A 22,679-nucleotide genomic window follows, 5' to 3' on the forward strand; every position below is an offset into this window, starting at 1 on the left:
GGGAGCGCATTTATGGAGATCACGCGCCACGAGCTCTGTCCACTCGGCGCCGCGAGCCGAGTGGAGCCGACTCAGCCGAGATAAAATTATTTATTAATAAACTAGTGTTTTTCTATGTCAGTTGCTGCAAAGATAAAGATTGCATTGACGATGCAAACTGGCATCTTCACGGTAGTGAGCACGAATAAAGAGTAGCCTAATGCACACTTCATATGAATAAGCCTATAGCAGAGAGCAGCCCATTTCTTTTAGCTTGTAATTGTTTTGTTTAAAAGTATAGACATTTCAAGCTTACTATATATACAGTGGCCTCCACAATTATTGGCACCCCTGTTTAAGATGTGGTTGAGGACTTTTAAAAATTCTCCCTTTTTTTTAAACAACATAGAACCCAAATGCAAAAAAAGAGAAAAATCCAACCTTTTATTTAAGTACATTACTTTGGTGGTAAAAAAAAATGTAAAAATTTAGAAAAATAAAAACTTCAAATCCTGTGTCCCACAATTATTGGCACCCCTAACAATTCCGCTGAAAAATGTAATTGATTTTTAAAAAAATATATATTTTCTGTAGTTGCTAATGTTGGTCAGGATATCTAGGAACTTTTAATTAGTAATTCATGACTTCCTATTTCCCTGGGGTATAAATATGACATGACACAGAGGCCTAATTCTCTTACCCATTTGTCAACATGGCAAAGACAAGAGAACACACCATTCAAGTAAGGCAGATGTGTGATGACCTTTATAAGTCAGGCAATGGCTACAAGAAAATAGCCACTCACCTTATATTGCCCATATCTAAAGTTAGAGGAATCATTAAGAAGTTTAAAACAACAGGAACAGTGACAAACAAGGCTGAAAGAGGTCCCAAGTTTATCTTGCCACAACGCACTGTGAGGAGGATGCTAAGAAAAGTAAAAAAAAGTCCTAAGCTCACTGTCACAGAATTGCATCAAATAGTGGCATCTTGGGGTCACAAAATCTCCAAAACAACTATCAGACGCTCTCTACATGCCAACAAGATGTTTGGGAGGCATGCTAGGAAAAAGCCTTTTCTCACTAACACTGACAAACGTAAACGTCTGGAGTTTGCCAAGCGGCACTGGGACTTCATCTGGGATCGTGTGCTTTGGTCGGATGAGACTAAGATTGAGCTTTTTGGCAACAAACACTCTAAGTGGATCTGGTGTAAAACAAAAGATGTGTATGCCGAAAAGTACCTCATGCCCACCGTGAAGTATGGTGGAGGATCTGTGATGCTGTGGGCCTGTTTCTCTTCCAAAGGCCCTGGGAACCTTGTTAGGGTGCATGGCATTATGAACGCTTTGAACTACCAGGACATTTTAAATAAAAACCTGATGGCCTCTGCCAGAAAGCTGAAGATGGGTCGTCATTGGGTCTTTCAGCAGGATAATGATCCAAAACGTGTGGCAAAATCTACACAAAAATGGTTCAGTCACAAACTCAAGGTCCTCCCATGGCCATCTCAGTCCCCAGACCTCAATCCAATCGAAAACCTGTGGGGTGAGCTAAAGAGGAGAGTGCACAAGAGAGGGCCCAGGATACTGGATGATCTAGAAAGATTTTGCAAAGAAGAATGGTCAAAGATCCCTCTCTCTGTGTTCTTCAATCTTGTGAAATGTTATAGGAGGAGATTAAGTGCTGTCTTGTTGGCAAAAGGGGGTTGTACAAAGTATTAACATCAGGGGTGCCAATAATTGTGGGACACATGATTTGAAGTTTTTATTTTTTTAAATTTTAAATTTTTTTTTACCACCAAAGTAATGTACTTAAATAAAAGGTTGGATTTTTCTCTTTTTTTGCATTTGGATTCTATGTTGTTTAAAAAAAAGGGAGAATTTTTAAAAGTCCTCGACCACATCTTAAACAGGGGTGCCAATAATTGTGGAGGGCACTGTATACACTTCTCAGATCATTAAGACATGTATCTTATATGCCGAGTTTCAGTTCATGTATGAATCGCGCTCCAGTCACGCGTCGGCGCGTGTCCTGATTAATCTTTGCTTTTTATTTATTAATCCAGGCAATTCGTTGATGAAAAAAATAAATAAATGAAGTTGCAATTTATTCAAAACGAAATTCGTTTTAAAAAAAGGCTTTGTACAAAACAAAACGTAATAAGTGGTCATAATCATGTCTGACATGTTTTCTATGTCAGTTGCTGCAAAGATAAAGATTGCATTGACGACGCAAACTAGCATCTTCGCGGTAGTGAACGCGAATAAAGAGTAATACACACTTCATATGAATTAGCCTAAACATAAGCAGAGAGCAGCCCATTTCTTTTAGATTGTTTGTTTTGTTTAAAAGTAGACATTTCAAGCGTAGGCCTACTATATACACTTCTCAGATCTTGTTTCTTATATTCGAGGCTCAGTTCATGTATGAGTCGCGCCGGCGCGTGTCCTGATCACTATATTTGCTTTTTATTAATTAATCCAGGCAATTCGTTGATGAAAAAACATTAAAATGAAGATGCAATTTATTCAAAACGAAATTCGTTTTAAAGAAAGGATTTCTACAAAACTAAACGTAATAAGTGGTCATAATCATGTCTGACTGACCCATTCCAAATGTTTTCCGATATTGCGCATTTTATGATCTTATCTTATTCATCTCATGAAGTTCCCTTTTCATAAAATCAACATACATAGAAAAACATCATATTATTAAAGAAATATGAAAGGAATACGTTTTTTTTTTTTTTTTTTTTTTTAAACCTAGCTTATATTTAAGCGTCACACGGTCTGGCCCGCTGTAGACTACATGCATGTGTGCGTACATGTGGTAGTGGGGCACAATTTTCAAATAATAATCGAATAATACCAGGCAATCTTTAAATATTATTTTTGCTTGAAATGCCCATCCCTGCCAAACTGCAGAAGTCGTGTTCTTCTTCGAGACCAAGTCACTCAGTGCAACTTGCAATCTTTGCCCTCTCTCCCCCACTCTCTCGTCACCACACTGTCACGTCATGAGAACCAGATATAAGCATTTTAGCCATTAAATGAATTGTATTTAAAACATTGCATTTATATCCTTGTCTCCTATTTAAGTGCGTTGTTTTTTTTTCTGACGGTATGACGATATTGAAACTGATACCGTTGCTATTTTTAGATCCCGCGGTATACGATATTACCGTAATACCGCCCAAGCCTAGTAGCAAGAGATCTTGGGACATACATCCGAGTGTTAAGGATTGTCGGAAAAGAAAAAAAAAGCAGAGCGGAGACTTCTATTTATCGGTTGTTGGTTGGATTTTGAGATGTGTGTATTTTTACTCCAAAGTAGATGAACGTGAATTTGCTGGGACTGGTTTAGGAGAACAAAATTATTAGAAAAGTCCTGCATACGTCACTAGACAGATGTTATGACAAATGATTAAACATTATGAGGCCAAAACATGTGTAAAAATTAAAACATATGCATGGATAAATTGTTCACAATAAGATCAATCAAATGCATTTAGATTAGGGATGGGGCAGATCTGATCCAGTATTGGTATCGGATTTTTCCGATCCAACCTGCGGAGATATCCGATATCCATGAGGCATGTCTGCGCTTTAACGTTATTTGCTTAAATGACTCCAAAAGTGATTCCCGCTGGCTAGTCTGCTAGCTGGCTGCAAATTGTGGAATGGATTTCCTGAACGGAGGCGCGGCTCAAGGAGACACAGAGTTATGAGACACGTCTCCGCTCAGGAAATCCATTCCGCAGTTTGCAGCCAGCTAGCTGGAAAGCATTGAGCAGCATTATGTCAGCTGGGTGGAAATACTTCACACTGGAAACACTGCAGAGCAAGACAGCAAGACAGCAAAATGCAATGGCGTAATTCAGAGAGGTGGAAGCTCCCTCGCGTTGGTCAACACAATGAACACAATCAAACATTTAAAAAAGCACCACGTTAAGGAGCACAAGGATTTTTTTAGCCAGGGGGCAGAAAGACAACGGGAGCCGTTTTATTGATCGAGAGAGAGTGTGTGTGAGTCCAAAATTCGCTTCCGAAATTTTCGCACATTAAAAAATAAATACGACCTTACGTTATGTCAATCGCATACTGCCACTGAAACTTTCGTCCGTCAAAAAAAAAAAAAAAAAACAGATCGGGTTCGATTTTCTGTTTTTTTGCATCCGTAGCAAGCATTTTGAATAGAGTTTGAATGGTGTTTTGACAATTCAGAGCCACCGAATCACGAATACAAAAAAATGCATACGAAAATTTCGCACTCAGCGTGCGAGGGCCTTGAGTCCAAAAATTTCGTATGCGTTTTTTTTTTTTGTATTCGTGATACGGTGGCTCTGAATTGTCAAAACACCATTCAACTTGCTTGCTACGGATGCGAAAAACGCAGAAATGAAAAAAAAAATTATGATGGACGAAAGTTTCAGAGGCAGTGTGCAAGCGTGATTGACATAATGTGAGGTCGTATTTTTTAACATGCAAAAATTTCAGATGCGAATTTCGGAGCCTGCTGTAGTGTACAAGGGCCTTAAGATGTTTACAGTTTGTTTACAGCACTTTTCTTATATTTCTAATATTTGACATTTTAAAACCTTGATTTGTTGATGCTACAGGAGCCAGTGTACTTGATTTGTGCTGTTCAGATGTACACTGTTTTATAGATAGTGTGTGTCTGTGTAAGATGTTTACACTCACACTTTTCTTAAATTTCAAGACTCAAGTATTGGTAACACTTTATTTGAAGGTTTGTGCATAAGACTGACATGACATAAACATGACATAACACCTGTCATGAACATGAAGGAGTCTTTATGAATGTTTATGACTGTTGTCATTAAGTGTCATTCGGTAAACTTTTAATTTACCGAATGACACTTAATGACAACAGTCATAAACATTCATAAAGACTCCTTCATGTTCATGACAGGTGTTATGTCATGTTTATGACGGTGTCATGTCAGTCTTAAGCACACCCCTTCAAATAAAGTGTTACCCAAGTATTTTACATTTTGGGAATGTAATAAATATTGACATGACATTCAATTTGAAACCCTTACAGTTGCATATTTGTTTTCAGAATGGGATTTTTCCTGTTAACAGGATTTCCTGTTTTTCTGACTTCCTTGACTTTCCTGTTTTCCTTCCCTGACCTTATCCCTACCTAAAGTTGCCTTTTGGGACATACATGCATAAAAACGTACATATCATACTTTGAGTTGAGAGAAGTTTATTTCAGCATCATATAAAATTAACAATAATGATAATAATAATTTTAAAGCAAACACAGCTCTGGTATCGGAATAGAATTTGTATCGGCCGATATGCAAATTCAGGTATCGGGATCGGATCGAAAGGGGAAAAATGTGGATCGGTGCATCCCTAATTTAGATAGATTTTTCATGTCAATATAATTGAGTAAAAATTTGTTTTAAGCAGTTTACAGGGGCCTACAAAGACAGGCTTTGCAAACACTAATCTAGACTAAGTTTGAAAAACTTTAATATTTTCTGCAAAATCAAATATATATTTTTGCCCTTTGTTATTTTTGAACTTCTTTTTTGTTTTTTTTTAGGACACTCTGGGTAGACCCCCGGCGAAGGAAATTCCCCTAGTTGAACACTGTGAATACAAGTATGATCAGCCTCATTTCTGCATTTGCAAGAGCTGTAGCACTAAATCAGATGTCGGTCAGTGAACCAGCATTGAAGATATTCTGTTAATGATTGTCTATTCTCTCGATCTTTCTCAGATACCTCTTTAATTTCAGAGGAGTTGCTGCTAGTTTCCGTTTGAAGCATCTGTTCCTGTGTGGCTCACTGGTTTTTCACGTCGGGGAAGAGTGGCTTGAGTTCTTCTACTCTCAGCTCAAACCCTGGATTCACTACATCCCTGTCAAACAGGACTTGTCTGACCTCAGGTAACTTAAACATGTTACTCAGGCCAGACTGATCTCACGAAGTAGCGTGTATGACACGCCAATTCGTATTTCCATTTTTGGCGCGCTATCAAGACGCATAATCGCTTTTCAGCGTGTTTATGAACGCCGTTGACTTAACGTTATTACTGTATATAATATATGACTTACCTCAACCCCCGTCCCTAAACCTAACCGTCACTGGGGTTAATGGCATTTATGAGTGTTCCCTTACCATCCTAGGGAAAAAAATTTGCTCCCCAGATGTAGATCTACATTTTGCTTCGTTTTGCGCGGACATTTGACGGCGTGTACAGACACGCGGAATAACTCGGACGTTAATGGCGTAGACATACACGCGGATAGCTCAAAATGCGTAGAGATAACACGCCACTTGACTTGAAAGTGGCGTGTATGTTTACGCAAAAGTCATGATGTCATGTTGCTCAGGCTAGTTGATATCCAACTTTTTCTTAAAGGCAGACTATGGAAGATTTGTAACTTAATATAACAGCTTCAAAGTCATTTCGGTGGTAAATAAAGTCATAGTAGGGCGAATCATCCTGATAGTAAAACTTGGGGGGACGCAGCCGGAAAAAACAGCAATGCAAGTTAGGGCTGGGCGATATGGCCTAAAAATAAAATCTCCGATTTTATTCTTTTTAATTCGATTTACGATTTTTTTTACGATTTTTACGAAAGCATTAACAATACATTCAAATCTAAGGAAAATTGTTATAATTCGAGGATTTGCCAGCAAACAGAATTCAGCACTAAACAAAAAGTAGGTTTTGAGCGGTGAGGGGAGTCTATCTTAAATGTTTCTGATTGGGCATTGCGTTCAAGAACATCGCTCAACACTGCAAACATGTTATAAATAGAAACTCTGGCCTGTAAATCATTCTATTTTGTTTTAGTTGTTCTTGATGCTTTTCTGCAACAGATGAATACAAATCTATTACTTATTATATTCTTTTTATTCATAGATATTTCTAGTTTGCGGGAGTCCCACGAATCGTTTTATTCTCCCGCAAACCGCACACACAGAGTGAATGCATTACCGCCCGCCCCGCGCACGGCCATCAGATCTAGTCCCGCGCCGCACTCTATTGCGTTGGCAGTGCACGTCTCTCAAGGGCCCGTCCCGACCCAAGGTCGGATAGTGACGGAAATATCGGCCCGACCTACTTGGGCAGAATAAACTCTAGTTCACACTACGCTAAGGAACAAACTTCCCACTCTCACCAGTAGCCATGTTGTCGCTTGCTGTATGCTGTTGCCGTTTCGTGTGTGCTATGGCGTTGTCGTCGCTTACCATACTGCTACGTGAGTGAACGCTATGGAAACTCCGGGGAGCCAAAAATGTGACATTACACAAAAACTCGATTTACTTATTTTTTAAATCGCCCCTAACAAAAAATTCGAATTAATTCATTTAATCGATTTATTGCCCAGGCCTAATGCAAGTTTGAGAGCTGATAAATCTCACGAGAATCACAAAATGCTTTATAGCAACGATGTCACACACATCAACAACAACAACATATGAAGCCACTTGCGTGCATCCAAGAAAACTTGGTCAGACTCAGAAATGTCAAGGAAAAGAGAATAAGGACCGTGCTAGAAACCGGACAAGAGTCCCACTCAGTCAGGCTTTCACTCGTTGGCGCAAGCTTTAAAGCAGCACAGGATGCAACAGCGATGCTGACCTGGCGATCTTGTTGATGGACTTGTAAGTAAATCTCTTATTTGTAAACTTGTTTGCGTTCTATGTACTATGTTGCTGCGCTGGCTTATAGTATGTCATTTTTTACGGTGCTGTTCATTCATCCATTGTTGATAATTAGACCAGTTCAATAATTCCCACATATGTCTAGCTAGCTTTTGATTACCAGAGCTGTGTGAGCAGACTTCCTAACAAGCAGTCGTTTCTCTTATTTTTGTTTTTTTCGTTATGTTTTATTGCCTAGCTTGGCACAAGAGCTAGTTTGCCAGCTGAACTCAGGTGTTGTGATGTGTATTTATCATGTAACGTTAGTCCTGTGTCTGGTTCGAATTTCTTATGGCGTGCGTAAGTTACTGTTCTTACAAACTTTAGCTGACTAACAGTGCACTCTGGGCTCTTCATCTGTTGTCATCTGCAACTCGGCCATACAGTATCAAAATTTGCGCAATCAAATAGTGTCACATGATCAACGCGACTAGTCGACGTCAAGCTTAAAGCGTCACGGCATTGCCTTAAGGTCGACTAGTCGATTAATCGACTAGTCGGTTCAACCCCTATCATAAGGACATAGTCAATATCTCACATTATTATTAGAACATATATAAGCCTAGAGGTTGTTTAATAGTGTAATTGAGCACAATTTGCTTGTAATAACCATGTCTAATGAAATCATAATGGCCAATGTTATGAAATAATGTAACGTACATTTAACTTTGTTGATGTCATCTGACATTTTGTAATGTTTACATTACAATCAAAAAACAGAAATAAAATTATACATTAGTCCTACACTGTAGGCTATTTACTTGTGATTTAGCAGAAATCATATAAAAACGCTATAAGCCAGCAAACGCGATCGGCAACTTTATTATCATAAAGTAGTTTAACACTTGACATATAGTTATTATTAGCCTACTACCATCATCAGTAGTTCAGTAGACTGCAGTAACAGGGGAGTTACGGTTATTTACGACAGTGCAAGTACACCACAGCGGCTCTAGGGGTCGCTGTTTCACAAAAACATCAGAGCTGCATAGTGTTAGCCTAGAAATCTAGACGCACCCTAGCGGCAGCAAAAATTATTTTGCAGTAAAGTGTGGTCTAGCAACTCTCCGTTGGCTTTCGAAGTGGAAAAACCAAACTCTGGTCCGGCCAATCACATCGTGTATAGAGTTGGTGGGCGGGCTTAACACAATGACGGCAGAGTTGTGACGGTTCTGCGCCGTGATTTACATAGGTGATTTCCCTGATACTTGAAAACAAACGAGATGCAGCTGGCGAACAGCGGTCTTTCGTTTCGGCTTTGGCCGCCACTCGGATGACTTGAAGTAAAAGGTAGTGTTGGTCAGAATTTTATAAAAACTTTTTTCCAAATTTGTTTAAACTTTCTATATATATCAATGCATAATTAAAATCTAAGTACTCTGAAAAAAAGAGTATAAAAATCAAGTGACTCGTTTAATCTGCACTAAACACAGCTCATTATTTCGAACCGGGACGAAACAACGGATTGGCTTAGGCGACTGTCACTCTCTCGCAACCATGGCAACCACCCTTTTGCCACACAGGACCTGCCCACTTGTGCGTATCCAGATCGTACCTGTTCGCATGCCCTTGTTTGAGCTTGAAGATGCAAAACTCGACGCAGGTCCTCTTGTCGAAAAAGTGCTCCTTGCCCTGCACTTCGACTACCCCGTCCTCGGCCTCTACTTCCTCGGACCCTAATAGCACGGCCTCTTGCACGACCTCCTGCTTCGCCCTCGACCACGGATCTGTCCTCGAGCTGACGATGTGGTACTTGCTTTCTTATACTGTCTATGGGTAACTTACTTGTCTCGGGAGTGTAGTCCTCATCAGAATGAACAATGCTTTCATCAAGCAAACTCTTACATGCAGTCAGAACACCATATATATGTTATGAATCTTACACGAAATTCATCTTCATCACAGTGTAAATGATGGCAATGGAAAAACGTGCATCATGCAACCTGTTTTTAGCTTTGCCTTATAGATAACTAGCTCGTTAGCGAATCAATAAATATATATTGTAAACTTTAGCAATATCAATATGCTAGCTTGATAGTGAGTAATAAAATACAACTTATTTGTTTATCTTCATAATGATAGTGAGATTTTTTTTATTTACATGTGTTTCTGACATGATGTCACTACATCCACTCCTTCCTCTCCGCTCGTCTCAGGTAAATAATGCGTCCTCAGCTCAGCTGTTGGAGTCGCGCGTTCATGTGTTTTGGGGGCGTGGCTTTGGAAGGAGCCCAGAAGGGAGGGGGTGAAGTGAATGGAAATAATGAGCTGTCTTTAAAACAGTCGTGAGAGGTCTACAGACGCTCGATTTTTATACTTTCTTTTTCAGAGTACTTAGATTTTAAAGGGGTGATGAACTGAGAAATCAAATTTTCCTTGAGCTTTTGACATCTAAGAGGTCATCATATTATAAGAATATCCTGTAAGTTTCAGAACTGAAAACGTCCTTGTTAGTCCAATAAAAGCTTTTATTGACACAGCCTCTAAAAACGACTCGTTTTTAAAAGTGGGGAACTATGACGACAAAGAGGATAAAACACCACCCCCACAGAAGATGATCAACGCCTGCTTCACCACGGCAGGTTTAGCCCCGCCCACCGATTCGCGCATTACACAAATAAGTATCATACATGTACATGCTTACCTCGTGATGACAAACTGGACCACTACCGAGCAATACAGAATGTTGTGCAGTGCCTGGTTGTGCAAGACAGTCGCTGTATAAGCTTCCTGTGGATTCCAATAGGACTTCATGGATAAAATTTATTTTTAATGACGTTCCAGCTGATGAGGTAAAACATCGTCGTCTGTTCGCTTCATTTCACTGAGGATTGTTTTGTCAACAAGACTGGATTTGCAGACCGATTAAGAGTAAAGAACGGTGCTGTGCCGTCTATATTGGATCTGACAGGAATATTGTGCAACACACAGACTCTGGGTTGAACATGTATGGGCGAATCCGGTTGCCATTTGACAACATAGGACGTTTTCCCCCATGCACACGACGGGTGAGTTAAACTCATTATAATATGCAAAACTGTTCTCCACTCGCAGCAGTGGGTGTTTACTTCCAAGTCTTCAGTGCGACACGCCCATAAAAACCGACTGTTTTTTAGGTAGGCTCACAACCAGGGTACAAAATAGCCTATTACTTGTTCATTTTGATGTTTTTGAATGCAAAAACCAAGCGAACGTTATAAGTTGACCTCAGACAACAATATAATAACATTTAAAAAGCCAGTTCATGACCCCTTTAATTATGCATTGATATATACAGAAAGTTTAAAGAAATTTGGAATTTTTTTTTTTAAATTCTGACCTACACTATTAAGAGAATGTCACTTAAGTCATTCTTAAAAAAGGAAGATGTGTTCAGAGTTTTGACGACCGGATACGGCAAAAGTTTAATATATCAACTTGCTCCGCTGGAGAGAAAACCATGGGGATAACGCATGGGACTCACTCATGACTCACTCAGCCACAGCCATTCATTGCTCTGGTTGGTTAGTGCTATCCTATGGCATGCAGAGGGATATTGAAAGACAACATTTTATCTCGCCCCCCGGATTGAGGTATGCCAATTGTGAGTTCCCAGATCTAACATCTTGATAGGTCTGGCTTGCCAGGGTAGCATAGTGTGGCTTTAACACGCAATTTCCCTTTGTGTCTACTGTGATCATTGTTCAGTGTGTTTTACATTCGCATGGCTTTAATTCTATTAGTTGATTGAAGAGAAGTTTGTTGTTTTTGCAGAATAAACTTAAAACACCCCAAATGTTATTTTTTCAACAATGTGCCTTTTGTTTTGCTCAGGCTTTTATTTTCCCAAATCGTCTAACTGCACCGGCTTGTATTTGAGACAGGCGTCTATATGAGATAGGCCTTTATAATTTAGTGTTGAGATGTTGTTCATTGAGTGTAAGCCTAGAGTCTCTAATCTCTAAAAATATCCAAATGGGAAGAGGTATACTCGTGTGTGTCAGTGATTTTTTTTTTAGCAATACCTCAGCTATATCCTCCGGATTGAGGCAAAAGGGGTTACATTATGCAGTATTCAAAATATAAAAATATGCAAGGAAGGAGACACGACTACTATCGAGGCTAAAGGCCTGTTGACACCGTGGCGAATTTCGCGCGCGTTATTCGCTGACGTTTAACGCCTCGTGACTAAACAAAGGGCGCCAATGTGAGTGTTCACACCGACGCGTAAAACGCCACGCGTAAAGGCGTTATTTTTAAACAAACGCCTCGGGTTCGTTTTTTAAGTTTGACGCACCGCGTCAAAAACTATCCGAACAATGAGATTGGCGCTTTTGCTCACGTGTTTGGAGCTTCTGAAGTTACAGTAAAACATAACTTGGGGGCGCTCAAACACAAAACGGTCTTGCCGAGCACATATATGCAACTGGAAGAAGATATACGCGTCGCCGTCTACACAGCCAGGAAGAAATAAGACGCGGAAGATACAAGGCAAGATGAATGTAGAGCTGCTGTTCTCGTTGGTGCTAGAGCATAAAGAACTATATGAAAAACGCGACAGGGACTACAAACATCTTGATAAAAGAGAACTATTGCAGAGCAAATTGGCGCCATCTAATGTCAGGGAATGAATTTGCATGTTCACTTGGCTCATCGTCAGTGAAAATCACTTGAGTGTGAACACAAAAACCGCGTTGAAAAACGCTGACGAATAACACGTGCTGATATTCGTCCCGGTGTGTACGGGCCTTAATGCTTATATACCGGTCTCAAGCTAAATCTGAGAAACCCCATGACCTGTACCTCAAATGCAACCAGCACAGCCTTGAAGAAGATTTTATAAGCTGGTTCAGTAGTTAATTGTTTGGAGTTAGAAATGTATAACTTGCGCTGCATATTTAGTAATTTTGCCTCAGACACAGGATTATACATTCACTTTAACAAGCAGGTTGTTCATTACCACAGCAACCGCTTGCGTGTCATGCTGAATGCGATTTTCAGGTTTAAAAAGGAACTATACATAAGAGACGGAAAGATGCAGACAACCATACATTATTTAAGGTTATTTCTATTCGTTACGATATTGCTATATGAACTGATGTTGTTAAGTAAGCTTCATGCATTCCCCGTTGCGAACATGCACTCCTCTAAACTGTAGTCTACGGGTGCAATGGGAGAATATCATGTTAACAACAACCCTTTAGAAAACGTAATTCCTTTGTGGATCCTCTTGATCTGCTTTCTCCATGTTTCTTTGACTAATCTCAGTTTCTCAGTCTCGCGCACGCTTCACACGAGTTAACCATGTTCGACACATTTAACTGGGAGTGGGGCCGACCACACTGTTTTTATCTATTGTAGGCCCCGCTCACGTTGTGTTTTCGGCTTTGGAAATGGAAAGAACACAACTTCTCCAAACAATCTTTCGGGGTACCTAGTGTCCGATTTACAAACGCAGTGGGCGCATCGCTTCACCATCTTGCTTGGAGTCAATGTTTGACAGACCTGCTCACATAGTAACAGTTGCTATGATGTGTGATTGGACAATGGTCGTTTTGGGGGTGGGGCGAAAGGTCAATTACGGATTAAAAAAAGGCTTTGGCCGGACAAAAATTTGCTTTGGCGACCGCCAAAAGTGGATGATCCGACGGGTTTTAGAAGATTAAAAACAACCCGAAACTAAAAAACAGACCTGGCCTCTATTTGAGACCAGCTTTTATTTACCAGGCGTGTAAAAGAGACAGGCGTCTATTTGGGACTCGGCTATTATTTGAAGTTTTACGGTATGTGACGTGAGCAGACCTAGCCCAAAGGGTTCAAATCTAAATTAATGCTCAAAATATTTTGTATCTCAGAAATTATGTTTTGGCCATATTATTGTATCAAATGAAATGAGTCAAAGTGCCAATTTTGGAAAATGTTGTAAGTCTATGATTAGGGGAATATATGTAATTTGTGTATCGCTTCTTAAACTGAAAATTTTGTCATTGTTTATTCACTCACATTTTGTTCCTGACCTGTTGAAGAAATTTAATTATCATCAGACAAACAAGGGAATTCAGTGAAATATTATTCATAGAAATGTCACTGAGAACACCAGCAGAGAACTGCCTCTTTTCTTTACGTTATGTCAATGTCAATGTCATGTTATGCAAGTACTGGACAATTGGATTTATTTATTTATTTATTGATTGTTTGTTAGAGAGCTGCTTCAGTTTGTGAAAGAAAATGATTCTGTGGCTGAAGGAATTGCTTTGAGGTAACAATTTTAAGCCTTTTAATGATTTTATTCTGTCAATGGATTGTCAGGCATATACAGCTTTAAAGGGATAGTTCACCAAAATCATTTACTCACCCTCATGTTGTTCCAACCCTGTATATTCTTTTTCGTCAGTGGAAAATAAAGAAGATATTCGTTTGGTTACCAACATTCTTCAAAATATCTTCTTTTGTTTTCTGCTCTTCGGAAGGATGTGAGGATGAGTAAATGATGGCAGAATTGTCATTTTTGCCTGACCTATCCTTTTAAAACATCGTCTGTGCAAACACTTAATATATTTTTGGCTCTGCATTTCTTTAGGGGCCAGCACTTTATTCTGGAACATCTCCGGATGGAGGATGTGTCTTGTTACTGGGAGAGATTGCTCACTGACTTCAGCAAGCTGCTCAAATACAAACCTAAGAGAAAATCAAACTATAATCAGGTCTTTCACAGAGCCAGCCGATCAGAACTCTGACTTGAAGAAATCGATAATGCTCTAAAGGTTAAGACTCAAGTAAAATCAATTAAACATGTGCTTTAAGCTACCATATAGCAATCTACACATTTAAAAGAGAGAAAAAAAAAACCCTTATCCTATGGATGTCGGTAATATTGCACATCTGAAATATGCGTGATGTCTTCGTCATAGCATTCAGCAGTCTCTACACAACTTTTTAAGGTCATACATAGTCAGTTAGAGGTATGTAGAAGTCTGTTACAGCTGCAATACACTGAAAAAATATTTGATTGTGAAATGGTATAACATACAACAACCTGCCAAAACATTTCTTAAAAATTAACTGTTTCATTATGGCCTTAGTGTAAGTTGTTGGGGTTACAGTACTGTACACTTCTCTTCCCTCATAATCAAAGTGAATCAACATGATCAGCAAGTGAGTGTTATTTTTTTTAGCACACTTTTCCCTGTCAGATGTTTTGTTAGTTTGTAGATCTTTTTCAATTGCAGATTTATGTGGTTACTATAGATAGAGCTAGCAATCGTCTACCATCATTTTTAGAGGGTAAAAACTGGAGCCAGTTCAAAACATCCTGTAACAAGACAACTTTCAATACATTTGTTACATGAAACAATGTGAATAGATTACTGTGAACCAGTGCAGAATGTTGTTTTTTTTTGTTGTTGTTGTGAAAAGGAATCTCAATGTCTAGATTATTAGTATGTTTGGATCTTACGAAGTTTTCAAATTTTTTTTTTTATAGGAATGTAACATGTCTTCTATGTCACTATCAATGAAACAATATCAGCAAAATCTCAGTACAACAGTATTATGTGTATTTGTATTTATTCAACACTTAAGTGCCACTAAAGGAACGTTTGAATGTAAAACCGAATTGATGAGGTGTTGAATATCCTCCAGTTTTGCTGTGGATGATTTTTTATTTTTTTGCTGTGGATAATTGTTTTAACAGTCATTTTTGTATATCACCCAGATCTAGTCTGGAGCAGACAGTTATGCTGCGTTCACGTGCTATGGAAAATAGGATGTTTTCCACTTGTGAACTGGTATTTGCCAGTGTGTTGCGTTCAAGTCAAGTCACATTTATTTATATAGCGCTTTTCACAATACAGATTGTATCAAAGCAGCTTCACACTGATAACATGAAAGTAGCACAACACAGATCAACAACATTGCTAAACACTAAATAACCCCAACTGAGCAAGCTCAAAGCAAGCCAAAAGCAAGGCGACGAAAAAACCTTGGGAGAACCCAGGCTCAGTCGGGGGCCAGTTCTCCTCTGGCTTACATTCATATTGTTTAAATATAAATATTAAATATAAATATTGTTTATGAATAAAACGGCGCCATAACATATCGCAGGCGTTGAGTCGTCTCTTCACAGGCGTTGAGTCGTCTCATCACAGGCGTTGGGGCATCCGAAATCCCCGTGAGAGGCTGGACTCAAAACTGGACCTGACGAACGCTATTTTTCTCGGGACAAGCGTCCCGAGATAACAGCAGAAAGGCAGATGGGAAATAATTAGCATAGCTGATGTTCATAATGATTTCCGTTATAACTCACAAACTCTCCGTAACCTGAACTCTCCGCAACCCAACCATACGCGCAGACCCGTTTGTCTAAAAGGCTGTCGAGCCCCACTGGTGCGTTAAGCAGTTTCAGTGGCAAACGGTTCCGTATGGCATAATAGAGGACTAGAAGGTAAGCATTATGTGAATGCTTGACTAAAGAGAAGCGTCTTTAATCTAGTTTTAAACTGTGTCAGCGAGTCAGAGGCTCGGACCGTATCGGGAAGGCCATTCCAGAGTTTTGGAGCTAAATGCGAGAACGCCCTCCCTCCTTTACTGGACTTCGATATCCTAGGAATGACCAGAAGCCTTGAATTTAGTGATCTTAAGGAACGCGGTGGATTGTAGGGCGAAAGAAGGTCCGTTAAGTACATAGGTGCTAAACCATTTAGGGCTTTATAGGTCAGTAGTAGTATTTTGTAGTTGATGCGGAACTTAATAGGTAACCAGTGTAGAGATGATAAAATCGGTGTTATATGATCATATTTTCTTGACCTAGTAAGAACTCTAGCAGCTGCATTTTGTACTAACTGTAGCTTGTTTATTGAGGATGCAGGACAACCAGCTAATAAAGCATTACAGTAATCTAGTCTCGAGGTCATGAATGCGTGAACTAATTTTTCTGCATCAGAAATAGATAGCATGTTACGCAGCTTAGCAATGTTTCTAAGGTGGAAAAAGGCTGTTCTTGTAACATATGAAATATGATTTTCGAACGACAAGTTGCGGTCTAGCATAACACCCAGGTATTTTACTGTAGTGGATAAAGTAACAGGACATCCGTCTATATTAAAGTTGTATTGTGAGAGGTTTTGTGAGTAGTTTTTTGGACCAATAAGTAATACCTCCGTTTTATCTGAATTTAATAGCAGGAAATTACGCGTCATCCAGCATTTTATATCTTTGAGACACTCTGTCATTTTAGATGAGTTAGTGTTTTCATCTGGTCGTGATGAAATATATAATTGAGTGTCGTCAGCGTAACAGTGGAAATTAATTCCATGTTTTCTTATAATATTACCAAGTGGCAGCATATATATTGAGAATAGCAGAGGGCCTAAAACCGATCCTTGCGGTACTCCATAGTCTACTGACGTTATCTTTGATTTTTTCCCATTTAAACAGACAAAATGAGAACGGTCCGATAAGTACGATCTAAACCAGCTTAATGCCTGTCCCTGGACACCGGTGAAGTTTTGTAGTCAATCCAAGAGTATTATATGATCTATAGTGTCGAACGCAGCGCTAAGATCAAGTAGGACTAGTATTGAGATACAGCCTTGGTCAGAAGCTAAAAGTAAATCATTTGTAATTTTAACTAGCGCAGTTTCTGTACTATGATGCGGTCTGAATCCTGACTGGAATTTTTCATAGATATCATTTTCTTGCAAAAAAGAGCACAATTGAGCGGACACTACTTTTTCAAGTATTTTGGACATAAATGGAAGATTTGAAATGGGTCTGTAATTTGCCAAGTTATTTGGATCTAATTGCGGTTTCTTAATGAGCGGTTTTATTACAGCCAGCTTGTATATTTTTGGGACATGACCTAAAGATAAAGACGAGTTAATAATATTGAGGAGTAATATATATATTGAGGTAATAGTTCTTTCAGTAGTTTAGTGGGTATTGGATCTAATAAACATGTTTATTAGATCATGTTTATCAAGTGCTTTTGTTGTCGTAATGTGGTAAAAAGCTGGAGATCCAGACCTGTTATTTAGCTAAAACTATTTTAGATTGCTTAAGACAAGTCATCTGCAACAGCAAGAAAATGATTTATCAAAACTCAAAAGGTAAATAATATGCTAATATATTTTCTAGATCATGTATAGTATTTTTACCATTCACGACTCTCGCGGTCAAAGGTTATCTCATCTTGGCAACTCGTCCATCAAAATATTCTGCTACGAGTTGCCCAGTAGAAAATACCACGAGGGGGTGTTCATGTGCATTTTCCACAGCGGCTTTTGGTATTTACCATAATTACCATAGCACATGAACGCAGCATTAAACTCATCATTTGTGCCAATGAAGGTAATCATCACCAATAAAGGTTTTTTTTTTTTTTTTTTTTTTTTTTTTTTTTTAATCATTTATATTCCTTTTTTATTTAAAATGTTTTGTTTCTTTGATTCTGGCAATAAATGAAAATCCTAAAATTGAGTTAAGTTTCTTCGAATTTGATAGCAAGTGCATTTAAACACCATTTTATATTTATTTGGCATTTAAGCATGTAGGTAACCCCTGAATAAAAAGACATTTAAAAGATATTTTTCGAGCAAAACTGGGCAAACGTTTTATTTCACAAGATGAATTGTTTTAGTATGCATTATTTGAGTTGGGTCCTCCACCACCAGATGGAGCAACCGGACGAGTGGAGTTCCTTCCGTGGAGACGGCAGGGGAGGATGGCTGAGTTCTCTGGAGGAATGAGGTGTGATCCGGGAGGTGCAGGAAGTGAGGTGGATGAAGGAAGTGAGATTGAGGTAGACACAGGTAACGAGGGAAAAGTAAACGACGAAGAATGGAGGACAGTGAATCGGAAAAAAATGAAAAGAAAGCAAAGAGAGTCTGATGGAGAAAAAGGAGAAGAACAAAGCTCTGAAATTAAAGTTATTCTGCGATTTCAATCCCCTTGTACCTCAAATCCTTTAAAGGTTAGTGATGCAATATATAAATTAGTAGGTGAAGTACGTTTGGTTAAAACCTTAAGAGACGGAAATCTAATGATTATATGTAGAGATAGAGTTCAGCAGCAAGGATTAATGAAGTGTAAATCATTGCTTGGGAAGGAAATCAAACCACAAGTATGGGAAGACAGAAGGAAGGTCATGGGAGTAATATCTGGAGTGTCAACTGAGATAACTGAAGAAGAAATTAGGGTTAATGTAAGAGGTGTGAGGGTAACGAGAGTTAAACGTTTACCTTTTACAAGAGATGGTGTTAAGGCACCCAGCCTGTCTGTGTTGTTGACTCTAGAGGAAGATGCACTTCCTGAAAGAATCAAAATTGGGTATGTCAGCTATATAGTAAGATCATATATCGCTCCCCCTATGAGATGCTTTAAATGTCAGCGTTTTGGGCACATTGCAGCAGCTTGTAAGAGTAAACTCCGTTGTGGCAAATGCGGAGGGGAACATGAATACGGGAAATGTGAGAGAGGAGCTAAAATCAAATGTTGTAATTGTGGAGGAGAACACAGTGCTGCCTATAAAGGATGTGATGCACATAAAAAAGCGGTTCAAATTCAGAAAGTGAAGGTAAAGGAGAAATTGACGTATTCTGAAGCAATTAGAAAGGTAAAATCTAGTGAGGATAATAATAGATCAGCACCTGTGATTCAATCTTCAGGTCAAAATTTGCATAAGTGTTGCGATATCACCAAGGATACACTTATAGTGGAGAAGAAAACGTTTGTAGCGTTTATGGTGGAAGTCATTAACTGCTCTGCCCAAGCATGTAGCCGAACAGAGAGAATTAAGATTATTGCAAAAGCAGCTGAAAAATATTTTGAAATGGAAGAGATGTCAGTAGAGTTCATCAATGCAACAATTAGAATGGGGATGTCAGATTCACAATCAACATGTGGTGGTGGTGGAGATTAATAATGATGCTAAGCATTCTACAGTGGAATGCAAGGAGTCTAATTGCGAACGGACAAGAATTAAAACAGCACATTAAAGAGCAATCTGTCAAACCTAATATCATTTGTATTCAGGAATCATGGTTAAAACCTTCAATTGATTTTACATTGTATGGATACACAGCAGTACGAAAGGATAGAATCTTTGCTATGGGTGGTGGAGTTGTATCCTTCATTCAACAGGGTATTAGTTATAGGGTTATCGATAGTAATGAAGAGCTTGAGATGATTATAATTGAAATATGGGTGAATAAAACAAAAATTAGAATAATAAATTTTTATAATCCTTGTAAAAAAATAACTAGAGACATGTTGGAGAGTATATGTGATGTGGAAAAATCCAAAGTTATAATATGTGGAGATTTTAATGCAAATAATACACTGTGGGGAAGTGCTAAAACAGATGGAGATGGGCTCATTATTGAAGATTTTATGGATGATAATCAGTTAGTGTGCTTAAATGATGGAAGAGGCACTAGATACGATGTTGCTCGTGGTGTAGAATCTGCTATAGATCTTACTTTTGTATCACAACAACTAGCAGCTACTTGCATATGGGATGTGAGAAGTGAAAATGCTATAGGTAGCGATCATTATCCTATATGGGTAAATATTAGTAGTCAAAATGTTAGTGTTGAAGAAAATTGGAGTCCAAGATGGAAAATGAAAGAGGTCAATTGGGAGCTGTATAATTTTTTAACAAGCAGCAAATTAATTGAGATAATGCCAAATTTGAGTGAAGATATTGAGGAATTAAACAATTTGATTGTTAATATAATACATAAGTCAGCTGAGGAAACGATAGGCAAAACATCTGCAGCGAAGAAGAAGAAAATGGTACCGTGGTGGTCTGATGAGTGTAGAGAGGCTGTTAAGAACAGGAATAAAGCTTTTAAAGCTGTTAAATCTAATCATTCATATGATAATTTATTGAACTATAAAAGAACACAAGCTAAAACTAAAAGAATAATAAAAGAAAATAAAAGAAAATATTGGAGAGATTTCTGTAGTAATATTGGAACAGGAATCAAAATTAATGATATATGGGGAATGGTTAGAAAGATGGGAGGCATAAGAAGGGAGTTTACATTACCAATATTAAGAGATGGGGATATCGAGGCAGTAACCTGTAGAGAAAAAGCTGAGATGCTCGCAAAATCTTTTGTAAAAATACATAGTTCACAGAATCTTTCAAGTGAGGAGCTAGATATAAGGATGAGGACCATTGAAGAGAATAAAGATATGATGGGAATGAAAGTGGTGGGGGAGAGCTCATTAGATGAAAATTTTACACTGTTTGAACTAAAAAGAGCACTGATTGGTGTAAAAAATACATCACCAGGGAGAGACGGAATATGCTATAAAATGATTGAAGAAATATCTGATGTGGCAAAAAATGTAATATTGGTTTTATATAATAAAATTTGGGAACAAGGGAAATTGCCCACTGGATGGAAACATTCAGTTATAGTCCCTATAGGGAAACCTGGAAAAGATAAAACTAATGTCAAAAACTATAGACCAATAGCGTTAACATCTAATTTATGTAAACTCATGGAGAGGATGATTACTAAAAGGTTAGTGTACACATTAGAAAGCAGAAGGCTGATCACACCATATCAGAGTGGGTTTCGTGCTGGAAGAACAACTATCGATCCTGTAGTTTGCCTAGAGAATGAGGTACGTAAAGCACAATTTAATAAAGAATCTGTTTTGGCTGTATTTTTTGACATAGAGAAGGCCTATGATATGCTGTGGAAAGAAGGACTTTTAATTAAGTTGAATAAAATGGAAATAGGTGGGAAAATGTTTAACTGGATTAAAGATTTTTTAAAGAATAGAACCATACAAGTAAAGATAGGATCAGAGTTATCAAGTATATACAAAATAGATAATGGTACACCACAAGGTAGTGTATGCAGTCCAATTCTTTTTAATATTATGATTAATGATGTATTCGATGAAGTGAATCAAAGGATAAACAAGGCATTATATGCAGATGATGGAGCATTGTGGGTGAGGGGCCGTAATATAAATCATCTACAGCAAAAGATACAAACAGCAATTAATCAGGTTGAAAAATGGTCATTTAAATGGGGGTTTCATGTCTCTGTGGAAAAAACACAATTTATCTGTTTTTCTAATAAAAGGGTAAAACCGACAGTGGATCTTAGGATATATGGGCAATCTCTCAAACAGGTTAATGAGTTAAGATATCTAGGTGTGTGGTTTGATAGTAAACTGACTTTTAAAAATCATGTACAGAAAATGGTGGAAAAATGTAAGAAAGCAATTAATCTTTTAAAGTGTCTATCAGGTTATAACTGGGGGGCATCAGGTTCCTCCTTAAAAAGAATTTATATAGCAATCATACGTTCTGTGTTTGATTATGGTAGTATAGTATATAAAACAGCAGCTAAAACTACATTGGCAGAATTGGATCGGCTGCAGGCCAAAGCTCTTCGGCTGTGTAGTGGAGCCTTCAGAACATCACCTATCGCTGCGCTGCAGGTGGAAGTAGGGGAGATGCCTTTAGATCTTAGGAGGTTACAGCTATCCCTAGCATATTGGGTAAACTTACAAGGGCATGAGAATATACATCCTACAAAACTGGTGTTAGAGGAATGCTGGGAATATGGTCGCATTGTGGAAAATAGTTTTGGATGGAGTAGTAAAAAAGAGGCAGATGAAATGGGAATCAGTATTATACCTTGCAGCAAAACCGTTAACTTGAGTACAACCCCACCTTGGTTTTTCTGTTATCCTTTAGTTAATATAGAATCTAAAAATGTAGTTAAGACGGGATTGTACAAAAGTGTGCAACAGTATATAGAAGCAAGATATAATGATACAGTACAAATATTTACAGATGCATCCAAAGATCTAACTGGTAAAACGGGGGTTGCTGTGTACATTCCTAAATATAAAATCACAATACAAAAAAGAACCTCAAATTACCTCTCAATTTTTTCTGCAGAAATGATGGCCATCATAATGGCATTACAATGGGTAGAAGAAGTGAAGCCATACAAATCGGTAGTTTGTTCGGACTCTATGTCCTCCTTAACTAGTAT

General features: G+C 38.4%; 1 protein-coding gene across 3 annotated transcripts in view; it reads left to right on the forward strand.

The window, feature by feature from the left end:
- The window catches only part of poglut1 (protein O-glucosyltransferase 1), a 46,913-nt gene extending 28,466 nt beyond the window's left edge, over positions 1–18,447 (forward strand). For 2 of the 3 annotated variants that reach the window (XM_089132259.1, XM_089132258.1), the window contains exons 8-11: positions 5,559–5,617; positions 5,736–5,903; positions 13,853–13,909; positions 14,231–15,199. In XM_089132259.1, the coding sequence (XP_088988385.1) occupies positions 5,559–5,617; positions 5,736–5,903; positions 13,853–13,909; positions 14,231–14,387 (441 nt within the window). In that variant the 3' untranslated portion in view covers positions 14,388–15,199. Of the gene's footprint in view, positions 1–5,558; positions 5,618–5,735; positions 5,904–13,852; positions 13,910–14,230; positions 15,200–18,320 lie in introns of those variants that run through there. The other variant, XM_089132260.1, reaches the window with a different exon arrangement.
- Positions 18,448–22,679: the final 4,232 nt, after the last annotated feature.

The sequence above is a fragment of the Pimephales promelas genome, chromosome 6, assembly GCF_988280905.1.
Source record: "Pimephales promelas chromosome 6, fPimPro1.hap1.1, whole genome shotgun sequence".
NCBI lineage: Eukaryota > Metazoa > Chordata > Actinopteri > Cypriniformes > Leuciscidae > Pimephales > Pimephales promelas.